Genomic DNA, 12,795 nt, shown 5'->3' on the forward strand with positions numbered 1-12,795 from the left:
AAACAGCTCCAGCAGTGCAGATGACACATGCGCCGTCGATGTATGGAGGAAGAGAGCACCGGAGGACATGTACTGCACTAAAATACAAAGATGCAGAACGTAATAGAAATACAAATAAAAATCCGCAGCCAGGGCTGCAAACCCTGGCTCCACTCGTCCTAATGACAATGAACCGTAGGGGGCAGGAGTAGGGGATACGAGATCCATCTCCACCCGCTGACGTTTCAACAGATCAGCTCGTAATATCATAGTAGGAGAAGAGGAAAGAACACAGAACTATAACAGAACACCGACACTGTGCAGGATCAAGGATCTGAACACGTACTCCATCTAGCCTAGCACCGTTATGAGGACAGCCAATATACACACTAAGAAACACAACAAGGTGTATAATAGAGGTATAAAGTATGCAATAATGCAATGAAAAGACCGTAAAAGTGGCCCAAGAACAGTGAACTAGGGACAAGAGAATACATTCAAGATAATGAAGTAAGAGGACGGAGGCAGCAAAAGGAAATGTAACGCATATGAACCATCACAGATACAGAATGATGCCAAGGCATATAAAAGGGGTCAGTCAGGCATGAAATGACTGTCAATGAATGAGCGGCCAGAGTGCATCGAAAGACTGTCAAGGAACGAGTGGCCAGGAAGAAAAGATTCAGTTGCTGAACGAAAATGGGGCCAAGCCCCACAGTGAAACGAACAAAAAATACGGACAAAGTAAGGTTACACTAAAATGCACTGTATATAAAAGACATACAAAATGTGTAGATGCCAAGGTATATGAAAAGGGTCAGTCGGGCATTGAATGATGGCCAACGAATGAGTGGCCAGACTGCAGTGAATGACTTGTAAGGAACGAGTGTCCAGAGTCCAGAAAAGATACAGTCGTTCGTCAATATCGCAGGAAATCACCCACCTAAAATTATCTGGAAGATCAAGGACTTGCCCGAAACGCCACGCGCCAGTGGCCCTGCAAGAATGTAATCATCAGTGCTAAGTACATTCTTAACCCCTAATGTACTGCACTGCAATATCCACATATGTAAGACCAATCCTGGAGTACGTGGCTCCAGCATGGGGCCTGTACCTTGTCAAGCACAAGACAAAGCTGGAAAAAGTTCAGAAGTATGCCACGAGGCTACTCCCAGAACTAAGAGGCATGAGTTATGAAGAAAGGCTGCTGGAAATGCACTTCACGACATGAAGACAAGAGTAAGGGGAGACATGATCACTACTCACAAAATTCCCAGAGAAATTGACAGGGTAGATAAGGATAAACTGTGTAACACGGGTGGTACGCGAATAAGAAGACACAGGTGGAGACTGTGTACCCAAATGAGCCACAGGGATGTTAGAAAAAACTTTATCAGTGTCAGGGCAGTTAACAGATGGAATACATTAGGCAGTGATGTGGTGGAGTCTGAGTCCATACACAGTTTCAAATGTAGATATGATAGAGCTCAGGAATCTGTACATCAGTTGATTGACAGTTGAGAGGCAGGACCAAAGAGCTAGAGCTTAACCCCACAAGCACAACTAGGTGAATACACAAAGTAGCCAATCAACAAAAAATAAACAAAACCCAACACTCGTCCAAAAGACGAGAACCAGAGCCTGGCTGACGGCATAGCCAGACTGTATAAGCACTCTTAGAGCGAAGGCAGTACATGGTTAGACACAGTGTTGCCTGGTAAGATGCCGGCAGCACGGCTAGGTAAATATAACCGTAGATGTGATTGCAGGAGGATAATAGAAGGAGTAGAGTAGAGTAGAGTAGAGTAGTGGTGGAGGTGGCGCTAGTACAAGCTACGCCACACCCTTAGATAAAAAAACAAGGAATGTACCCTACAAATACAGTCCAGAATTCCTCAGTATCCAGGGAGCCATAACTGTAGATATAAGAGTAGGTAATGCGGCGTATGTCCCGTGATAAAGGTCACCTAACACCAACACTCGCTGACAATGTCCATAAACAAAACAAACACCTCGGCCCATTCTCAGGACACCGGAGGTCTGAGCTGGGTGGTCCATCCCCGCAATTAGGGAGGGGAGCCCACAATGTCCATTTATTGATTAGACGTAATCATAAGTGAATTAGATATACAGTGGGGGCCTTGATTTACGATGGTAATCTGTTCCCAGAGACGTATCGTAAGTCGAAATATCGTAAGCCAAAGCGATTTTTCCCATAAGAAATAGAGGGAATTGAATTAATCCGTTTCCCACCCTCCAAAATATTAACTTACAAATACATTTTATACTGAATACAATTTTTTTCTCTAACTTAAATACAGTACATATGTTTATTTTACCTTTATGGAGGACTCTTAATGGCATATGGAAGATGGCGATGAGGGGGGAGGAGAGGTGTTACTGTTTGTAAGGGGTACTGTTGTTTGGTACTGTTTGGTACTGTTTACCTTTCCATTATAACATCAGGCAGTGATGACTTTTCTGGGATACACTCTCTGGCATGTTTTGCCTGCATACTACTAGGACCTGCTTGTGACTCACTGCTTGCTTGTCTTACTAAGAATCTGTCTAAAGACACTTTTTTTTCCCTACTTGTCTGTAGTAAGACATCACATTGTCATTTAAAGATCAATGCAATGGCCTGCTACAGCTTTATCTGGTTGAGTTTTTTCAACAAAACTTTGCAGTTCTTTCTGTACTTCACACATTTTCTTAATGAGGAAGGGACATCCTCTACTGCCTCTTCTCACAACTATTTTCTTAGGTTGAACCTTACCACTGACTTTCTTGGGACCCATGGTGTGATACAGTATATAATAATCAGTTTTATATTCAAAAACCAAAAATCACCACAAAAACGGAATTTCTTATTGGCGTGATCGTCACTAAGCGGGCAGCTCTAGTAAACTGAGACAAGTCGGCCCGTGTGACCTGGAGCCACGCGCTCGGTCAACCCAAACGTGTACCAACAAATATCGTTAGTCGACGACACTATCGTAAGTCGAGTTGCATTTTTCGACCAAATTTACATTGTAACTCAAAATTATCGTAAGTTGGGGAAATCGTAAGTTGAGGTGCCACTGTAGTATAGAAGGAAAATGAGTACCGAAATATGGGCGGCAATCCCCACTGGAAGCAACAGATGTTCTATTTTTTTTAAGGAAGGAAATCCGCCAGACCCTTGAGAATCATGCGCAAAGCCATGGAGGCTCATCTGGGCCCATTGGCTAGATAGGAACCAGGTGAAGTAAGATCGAAGGTTAAAGCGGGTAAAAATGTGCCACAGGAAGGGCAGAACCGACAGACCCGAAGAGATACTGAACCGAACCCAGGGAGGGGCCGACACCAATAACCAACTCATACGTAGGGGGAAGAAAACCCAACTCCACGTAATAGGAAGCCCCATTCAGAGGTTAGGAAAACCCAGGAGAGGGTATAATGGGGCCTAAGGCCTCAGTCAGCCCCTCCCCAACCCAGGGAACCTCCATACCAGGACCCGGGGCCGAATCGACCTACAAAGCCCCGGCCTCTAAAGAAAAAACTGGGGCAGCCGTAAAAACACTAAGGAATGGGGGCCCACTGGTGAGACCCATACGCAACGGCTGGAGGAACCGACTTGAATGCCTTTGTCAACACCACGGAAGGAACATTCCCCGAGACTGCCAGAGTCTCAAAACAACCTAAACACCACCATGAGCCCGAAGCCTTCAGATGCTTCATAGCCGGAAGCAGGAGGGGGGACCAGAAAGCACCACAACAGGGGGAAGAATTAGGGACAGCGGACCAAACCAAGGTCGAAACGACTCACACCCCTAAGTCCGGGACCCTATAAGTAAAACCGGGCAGCCACGGGGCTTCCGGGGTAGCAAGCAACTTAGCGCATTGCAGCAATATACCAAACATGCAATGCCAGAGCCGCCAGCACCTGGAGAGAGTCATCAGCGGATTGGATGAACAGTCACAAGCAAGCAACAACTCGCAGGACTCTGGGCTGAAGGTGTAACCGACCCAACAGGCGGCTGGACAGAGGCAAAACCGAGAGAGTCACCCTGAGACAAGGGGACACAGCAACCCTCAATCAAACTCGCAAAATGCGAGTGGGGACTCGGGGGTCACATCCAATGGACCCACGCTCCCCCGTGGGGTTTCCCAGGGCCCTTAGCTTTTCAATCACCATTAAGGAAAGCCCAGGCAGGGTACCACTAACCGGCTCCTAATATTACCAAACAAACTTCTAAGACTGCACCCCTGGGATGTGTTCACGCACGGGGGGGGCCTAGCGGGGGTACCACCAATATATATACAGAGGGTATATAACCAAACCAAGGGCAGACCCCCTGCCAAGGCAAGGAACAAAAAGAAAAAAAAATGCAAGAGGGCAGCGTACCTGAAGGATGCAGAGCCAGCTGCTATGAGAGGTGAAAACTAGCTGCGTAAGTACCCTGTGTCCGCACCAGTGACGAATGCTACCCCCCTACCCAGAAACAAACAGAGGAGCAAGAAAACCCCCAGCTGACTCCAAGGGTGGACAAGTACCAAGCAGTAATTGACACAACGGAGGTAGCTGCCAAGGCGACTTGTGGAAGGAGGCCCCAAGGGCAGTACTTACAGGGCGCTTAGAGAAGGGGACCCTAAGCGCATGCAGCCCGAGTACCTGTGAATACTGTATACTCCCAGCTCGCACACCACCGAAGCAAGAACAGAGAAGAAAACCCAGAGCTGGAGGTACACAACCGAAGCCCACCGACATCAGCCAAGAACTGGAAGGCTTGGGTAGCCAGTGGAGGGTCTGAGGCTCCACCTTTCCCCTCCCGGGGAGGGGTGGTTTGCGTATATGGCGGCGCATTGGTAACGAGATGACGTCATGCTCGTTTGCTCGGTTTTCTTCATAGGAAGTTCTATCCACTTGTTCAACTTTGGTAGCAATTCTTAACCAAAATTGGGGATGTTTTCAGGTGCCTATCTTTCTGGGTGCCTGACCTGGTCGATGGCAGACACAGAGTACTTCTAAATTATATATAAGGTGTCTCTATAGGTCATTGCTCCTCGCGCCTCTCTGAGGGGAGCCAGGTTCTGGCTCATGGTCCCCAATAGGCCTAGAACTCCATGTACATTGACTGATGCCCAAAGCTAATACTCCATATCATCCCAGATAGCTCCGGGGAGCCGAAGGGGCTCCCCCAGAAAATATTAGAAAGTTTTCTTTCGCAAACAGAGTGGGAGACAGTTGGAACAAGTGAGAAGGTGGTGGAGGCCAAAACCGTCAGTAATTTAAAAGCGTTATACGACAAAGAGTACTGGGAAGACGGGACACCACAAGCGTAGCTCTCATCCTGTAACTACACTTAGGCAATTACATACACACACATTAACAGTTGAGAAACCAGGACCAAAGAGCTCAACCCCATAAGCACAACTAGTTGAGTACAAACATACACACACACACACTTCTCCCTTTTACAGCACTTCTGTGAAATACTGGTACATTTCCACACCCACTCCATGAAAACAATGTGGAAAGCACTAGCCTAGTGAGGGCAAATTTGTGCCACAACAAATCCAATAGCGGTCTCCAGTTTTGCAAGCGTCAGACTCCAACTTAATAGCATCCTTATTCTGGCTTTAACAGTCAATGACTCAGTAAATAAGGCTCCAGTTACTGATCTCAAATCCAGCTGTTAGAATCTGCAAAACATTAAACCAAAGGTCCTTAAATTGAGTGGATATGAGGAAACATGAAGCCATCGCAGAGACTATTGACTTACAAGAGGTGCACCAGAGGGCAGGGCCAAGAGTCACCCACTGAGAATTGCTGCTGCACGTCACATTCACCGTAGCCATGGCCTTCGTATAATTCTGTGGACATTTTTAAGGAAACGTTAAACGTACAGTATGGAATCATTTGCAATGATATATATGATTCAGATTTTTTTTATTTACAGTATAATATGAAATATAAATGTTTTACTTTTAAAAACATTTGTGTCATACCATACAATGATTGGCATAATTACTTCAGTAACTTGTAGCTGGTTCTTGATCTATACTATGTATACCTCATACAGAATAGGATACATTGCAATACATTTATGCAGTGTTTTTACTCAGCTTTCACACAATGAATTTATGCATTGTAGTAGCATCTATTGTAATTTGATTTATGATTGTTGGTGATTGTATGTACACTAACAATACAATATATAGTTTCTTACTAAAAGTTGTCTCTGAATATCATTATTTTTTCTATGGCATACTGTTCCATCCTTCCCAGACAAATGTTGATCCATCCCATGAAGCTGGGAAATGTGGTGGTAACTGATAATTTACTCTTAATAAAAATAACTTTGCATGTCAACAATATTTTGAACAATGATCATTATTTTGTCGTGATAAATAGGACCAAAATCTGTCCATAATGTGACACACTGAAATGTACTCTGGCCAATATATACTTAATCAGGTCTTCTTTAGAGTACCATTACCGCGTTTTACACTTGCATTAGGCAGTAATGTGGCAGAGGCTGACTCCATGCACAATTTCATATGTAGATATGATAAGAGCTCAATAAGCTCAGGAACCTGTACATCAGTTGATTGATGGTTGAGAGGTAGGCTCAAAGAACTGAAGCTCAACCCCTGCAAGAACAACTAGCTGAAAACAGAAGGTGTAGTTACCTTATCAGGAGGGACATAGAGACTGGGATTACAGGTGTACGTGACCACCGAGTTGATAGCATTGGAAGTGTAGTTACTCATCGTCATATTAGCTCCTGCGTCAGGTGGGGGAGTTGAGCAGCCTGGGGATTAATCATCTAGTTATATACATCATAAACCACTATACACTTTACAGTTGCATTTTTTGTACAACATAATTACAGTTTACCGATATAATGGATCTTTAATACATAATTAAAAATTAATTGTAATATATAACGAGCATTGAATGTAATGAAATGGCTCTTTTTGGTAGGGCCTCAATGGTTCCCTAAAGCTAATTTTCAGAGATAGTTCCAAACAGATGAATCACATCAGCCTTAGGGGTCCTGAATGGCCTACCAGGAAAATTTAAAATTGAAATTGGATACCAACACCAAAAAGTGAGCAGGTTAATAAGGCAGGATTTATTTATAACCAAACCATGTTGCGTTGCTATTACAAGATTGTGCACTGTGAGATGAAGAATGATTCAAAGAAGCAAAAGGCAACATAAAAGCACATGGAAAACCATTTCTAACATCCTAGGAACAAAACAACACTCCCACAACCAGATAAAACTCTCTAAGGATGGCTATACATCGTCAACTGATTTAGAAATGGCAAATGAATTTAATAGCTTCTTTTCATTGGTTGGTGCTAACCTTGCCAGAAAAATCCCACAGACTCAGACATGTATCAACACATATCTCTCAGGCAGCTATCCACACTCTCGTCTCCTTTCACCAGTCAGCCCGACAGATGTTGTGTCCATCATACACTCACTAAAAACCAAAGCTGGGAACATCAGTGAAATCCCATCCATTGTATACAAGAGCGCCTCCCATGCCCTTGCGCCACCCATAGTTCTGCTGTTCAACAAATCCCTAGAGTGTCATACCTTCCCTGATATCCTTAAAAAACCAGCATTGAATGTAATGAAACGCCATTTTCTGGGTGAGCCCCGGAGGCTCCCTGGAGCTTATCGGGCTAATGTATGTTATATTAGACCGGGACATTAGCTAAAGAGTTCAGACCTACCAGGGACCAGTGCCAGAACCTGGCCCCTTCAGAGAGGTTTCAGGGAGCAATGGCCCTGGAAAACCCCCTTGTGGTTGGGGTTTTCCTTATCTGCCATCGACCGGGGTTAGGCACCCAGAAAGGAAGGCATAACAAAACAAACCCCACGTGGTAAAAAACTAAAACAAAAAAATGAACAGAGAGGCAGAAACTCCCTACAATCCCAAGGAAACAAGCAAACAAGCAAACATCACACTTTACTGCCGCGCCGATTGTCCGAGCAGCCCTCCCCGCCCCGAGAGGGGGAGGGGGGAGCTCCAAACCTACTGCGCCGGCTACCTAGCATCAGTTCGGAAGCTAAGCTTCAACCAACGTGAAAAAACCGCCAACAGGTGGGAGGGAGGGTTGCCAGGGAGCCTCCGGGGCTCACCCAGAAAATGGCATTTCATTACATTCAATGCTGGTTTTCTGTAGGCAGCCCCTACGGCTCCCTGCAGCTTCATACCCAAAGAGAAGGAAAAGAAAGGGCTAACCCGGGAGGTGGCCGTCACAAACTCCGCTACGCGAAGCCGAGACAACAGGCTGCAACCTGCGACCCAAGGCAACAAGAATGCACAGGAGCAGACGCGCATAAAGAATGGGCGGCCAAGAACCTGTGCAACCCTCAAATCCCTGCGTCCGAAATGAGCCCTAGACATCACCAACACAGCAATAAAAGCTGCAAACATCCGAACAGCACAGGCGCAAGGACAGACCGCAGGCTGGAAGACTTAAAAACTCTGCGGCAGCCGTCTCAACCGTCGCCAGAAGGATGGAGAAAGGCTGGAAACGTACAAACCTACCACCAGTACCAAAGAGCAGAAACCTGAACCGAAGGGGCTACCACAAACTGAGGAGAAGATAAGAAGGCACCCTGATCAAGGACCAGGATCCGGCCTGATCAGGCGACGCATGAGCAGGCCGGAGGTGAAACAAAACACGAGAAACCGTATAAAACAGGCCAGATGTGACGTCCAACACGATGCAAAACAGAAGACAACCTACGAAGAGCAAGAAAAAGTGCATAGAAACACCAGGAACGTCATACTGTTGCCAAGACGAAGCTCGCAGGTGGGGCACCGTCAACAAAGCCACCTGATCACCACAGAGATGGTGATACTCGCGTCAAAATACCAGACGCGAAGAGCCGAGGAGAAGGCCGAACAGTCACGAACAGGATCGATCCGACCTGCCGAAAGAGGCGGAGCCGTGGAAAAATGCCCCGGGTTCGGACACCTATCAAGCAGCGTCTGAAAATAAAGCTGGGCCGGCCACCAAGAGACCATAAGGACTACTCTTGTGGAAATGGGCTCCAACGAGCCAGAACCCGAAGCAACAGCTGGACCGGGAGAAGAGGAACAGGTACCCCCACCTCGACCAGTCCTGACAAAAGGCATCCATCGTGAACGCCTCGCAGGCGGGTAAAGGTGCCACATAGAATGGGCGACGCCTAGACCACGCCGACTTGAAGACGTCCATGGCCAGGAGTCCATACGTCCGGCAGAGCCAATGAAACGAGTCGGCGATGACTGGCCACTCCGCGAACAGAGGAATGAACTGAGACAGCTGTCTGCCAGGACGCAGGACACACCCTGGACATGAACCTCACTGTTAGCCAAACCCTGAGAATCCAGCAAACGAGCCACTCTAAGGAACCAACCCCAAAGGTCAACACCTAAGAGAAACCCTGTGGTTCCAGCAAAGAACCGCCAGAGAACAGTCCAAATGGAGCCGAATGGTAGAGCACCGAGTGACCCAAACCCTCCGAAGCGCAAACCAGACAGCCACGAACTCCCGAACCATGCTGTGAGCCCTACGGACGGACAGACCCCACCATCCCCGGCCTACCTGATGAGCACTGGTCACAAAGCCCCAGCCAAGAGATGACCCGTCTGTGAACACATCGAGCGAAGGCTCGGGGAGGTGCCAAGGCACGGAACCCCGAAAACCCCAAAGAGGAAGCTGGTGAAGCAGCACCAACACAAGATCCCTGGAAGAACGAACCCAACGATTGCAAGAGAGGCGGAAGGGGAGTCTCCGAAGGAACCAAACAGACGTCAAAGCCAAGCCCGACCCCGTGGGCAGACTAGCACGTTGAAGTTCAGACTCCCGCACAACTGCTCGAGCAACTGCTGAGCAACCCGGGACCCCTCATGCACAGCCGAAGGTGGGACCACAGCCGCAGCAACACTTCTGGAGGGAAAGACAAGGAGCAGCCCAAGAGCCCTAAACACCAGGAAACCAAACCCGGCGATCTGGAAAGAACCACATCCCTGACGAGCAGACAAGCGGACCGACTAGGAGCCCACACCAGCCAGTCGTCGAGGTAGGCCAGGCACTGAATCCCAAGCAGACTCAGACAGGGCACCAAGATCCAGTAAAGATGCGTAAATACACCAAGTGCCAATTACAAAATAGGGAAGGCAACAAAAGCGGCAAGCCTGAAGCCCCACCACCAACTGTGCCAGTCCCAGAAAAGTGGAGAGGAACGTGCCAAGAATTGACCTCGAGGTCCAGGGCCACCATCCAGGCACCCGGCCCCAACAGAAGCCGGACAGGAGACAACAGTCCTCCAATGCCGATGAGGACATAGAATCCAGGGCCAGACTGAAGAAGTCCAGAAGAACCGCAGATTCGACAGGCCCATGTCTGCATAGAGCAGACGGGAACCCCAGAAGGATGGGGTGGATCGACCACGTCCAACGCACCCACTAAGATGACATGACGAAGCACAGGGGAAGAAGCCACCCCGCCTGCCCTGAACCCCCCAAAGAGGGAGAAGTCGTCCACCACTGCCACCAGAGGCCGGAAGACAACCAAAAGCGCCCACTAGCTGGGGGACCATGCGAGAGTTAACAGAGCAAACTGCTTTCCCCAGCGCCCCATCAACAGAGAAGGGAACAGAGCCCCTTTCGAAAGAAAAAGTATACATACGCATACGCATATACACATATATATATATATATTTTGTATATATACATACACATACATACATATACACATACACACAAGGTATGTTACATACACATGCGTATGCACATACACATGTGCACACACACATAGTGTACACATGTACATGTACATGTGTACACATACACGTGAAAAGAAAATTACAAGCCGCCGACCAGTGGGCAGAGAGCACCACGCCGGCCGGGCGAAGAAGGTACAAAACTGCATCAAAAGGCCCACCTCAAGAATAAAACCTCAAAGTCCCAGCACGACCACAACACGTGCCAAGACCCAAAAAGATCAGTCTGCAAGCCAGGAAGACCCCGGAACTCCAGAAGGCAGAACCGGGTCACACACGAGGAAACAAAGCCCCCTGAACCCACAAAGGGGGCCCAAGAGGAAGAAACCTCCGGAACGAAACCAAAGAACCCAAAGGAACCTGGAATCGAACCAGGGGAAGCCCAAACCACCACATTTGCCGGCGGAGATACACCACAGAAAGGCAAAGCATAACCCCCAGACAGAACTCCCAGGGAAACGGTCAAAACAGATCGAAAACTGAGGGGACAAGGTGTGGGAGCAAGCATAACAGACAAGGACACTGAGCCCAAATCCAAGGGCCCAGACCCAAAACAGACAAAATGGAAAACCCGGAGTAAAATAACACTCAAACGCTCCCAGAGGAACAGGAAACAGGCAGAAAACACCAGAAAAGCAAAGAAACAACAACAGGAGAATAAAACCCCTGAAAAAGGTGAAAAACTCACCCAAGACGGTCGCTCGCACACCCAGGCACATGTAAACAAACCGCAACGCCGCCCTGGTGGCCACGCCGGGAAACCGGCAGAAGAATATGACCACCAGAATAGAGGGCTGTGACCGACGCTAAAGATACGAAAGCACGCCAGCAAAAGTGGGAAGGAAGCAGACTGGATGTGCGAAAAACTCTGCCCAGAAGCAGAAAACCCAGGCAGGGGCAAACAGCCCCATAACTGCTAGCAGGCATCCCCCATAGCCCCAGGAACCTGCAACAGAGGCCCCGGGGCAGAGCCGTCCTCCCTCCACCCTTAAAGAAAAGGAAGAGTCTACGGGAAAGGCAGCAAGAAAGGGCCACTGGTAAGACCCAGAAGTCTTGGCAGGAGGAACAGGCTCGAAAACCTCCGTCCCCAACCCGAACGGGGCAGCCCCCGAAAACCGCCCGAGTCTCGACCCCAACTAAGGAACACAAATGCGAACAAGCCAAATGGCTTGTTCGCATTTGTGTTCCTCACGTGTGCCCCAAAGAATGGGGTGATTTGATAAAATACCATGCCCAAGATTACCAACCGAGTGCCGGCGGGGGGATGGAAATAGCCTCGGCTACCATCCTCTTTTGTCCGGTTGTGTTGGTCGAGCGGTTAAGGGATCCTGTACACCAGTTGCATTGCTTCTGGAATACTACACTATATATATTACATATTCACATATGCATACAAGCTACACTGGTCACAAGCTAGACTGGACATATGATACATTAACACACATATAAATGCTATAACGTACATATATTTTTGAAGAGAAAATGAACAAACATAACAAATTGCTACATTTAGCATTATTACAAATTAGAGGCAGTGAAACCCTCACCCAGGTAGCAAGGAGGAGACGTTTGCCACCCGGTTTCTGTGCAAGCAACAGTAAGATTGCTTGTGTTTATGGTGGCCATATAGTTGGTGAGGCACGTAGCAGTGACTGTCGTGTTGACTGCCCACAACGTACTATTGGACCAGTTAGTTGTTGCATTCCCCACTTTAGGCTCTCCAAGGCAAACTGTAACACAATTATATACAGTACAGTAAACTAGTTCAGTACGGTATTCCTAACATGCACACATGGCCATTTATCTTGACAATTTAGTTTCACTTAATAATTAATAATTTGTAAAAACTTGGATATAACAATAGGCTTTAGGATACATTATATTTTGAACAACATTAGTTGCAGCATTAATAACATTTGTACATATACTTCTTCAGAAAAAATTTCATAATCAGTAGCAAAATTTCTAGATAAAAATATTAAAAACAGAGTATTGTATGTAATGAACGCACCTTACTGTGCTCACTCAGTGGCCTC

At 47.3% G+C, this 12,795-nt stretch overlaps 1 protein-coding gene across 1 annotated transcript in view; it reads right to left on the reverse strand.

The window, feature by feature from the left end:
- LOC123749571 (sushi, von Willebrand factor type A, EGF and pentraxin domain-containing protein 1) overlaps window positions 1-12,795 on the reverse strand; it is a 177,956-nt gene that overhangs the window by 36,504 nt on the left and 128,657 nt on the right. Inside the window, exons 12-14 of the mRNA XM_069303377.1 lie at window positions 12,307-12,489; window positions 6,655-6,776; window positions 5,745-5,835 (exon numbers count right to left, since the gene is read on the reverse strand). Of these exons, the coding sequence (XP_069159478.1) occupies window positions 5,745-5,835; window positions 6,655-6,776; window positions 12,307-12,489 (396 nt within the window). The remainder of the gene's footprint in view (window positions 1-5,744; window positions 5,836-6,654; window positions 6,777-12,306; window positions 12,490-12,795) is intronic.

Source organism: Procambarus clarkii, chromosome 50, assembly GCF_040958095.1.
Source record: "Procambarus clarkii isolate CNS0578487 chromosome 50, FALCON_Pclarkii_2.0, whole genome shotgun sequence".
NCBI classification, from domain to species: domain Eukaryota; kingdom Metazoa; phylum Arthropoda; class Malacostraca; order Decapoda; family Cambaridae; genus Procambarus; species Procambarus clarkii.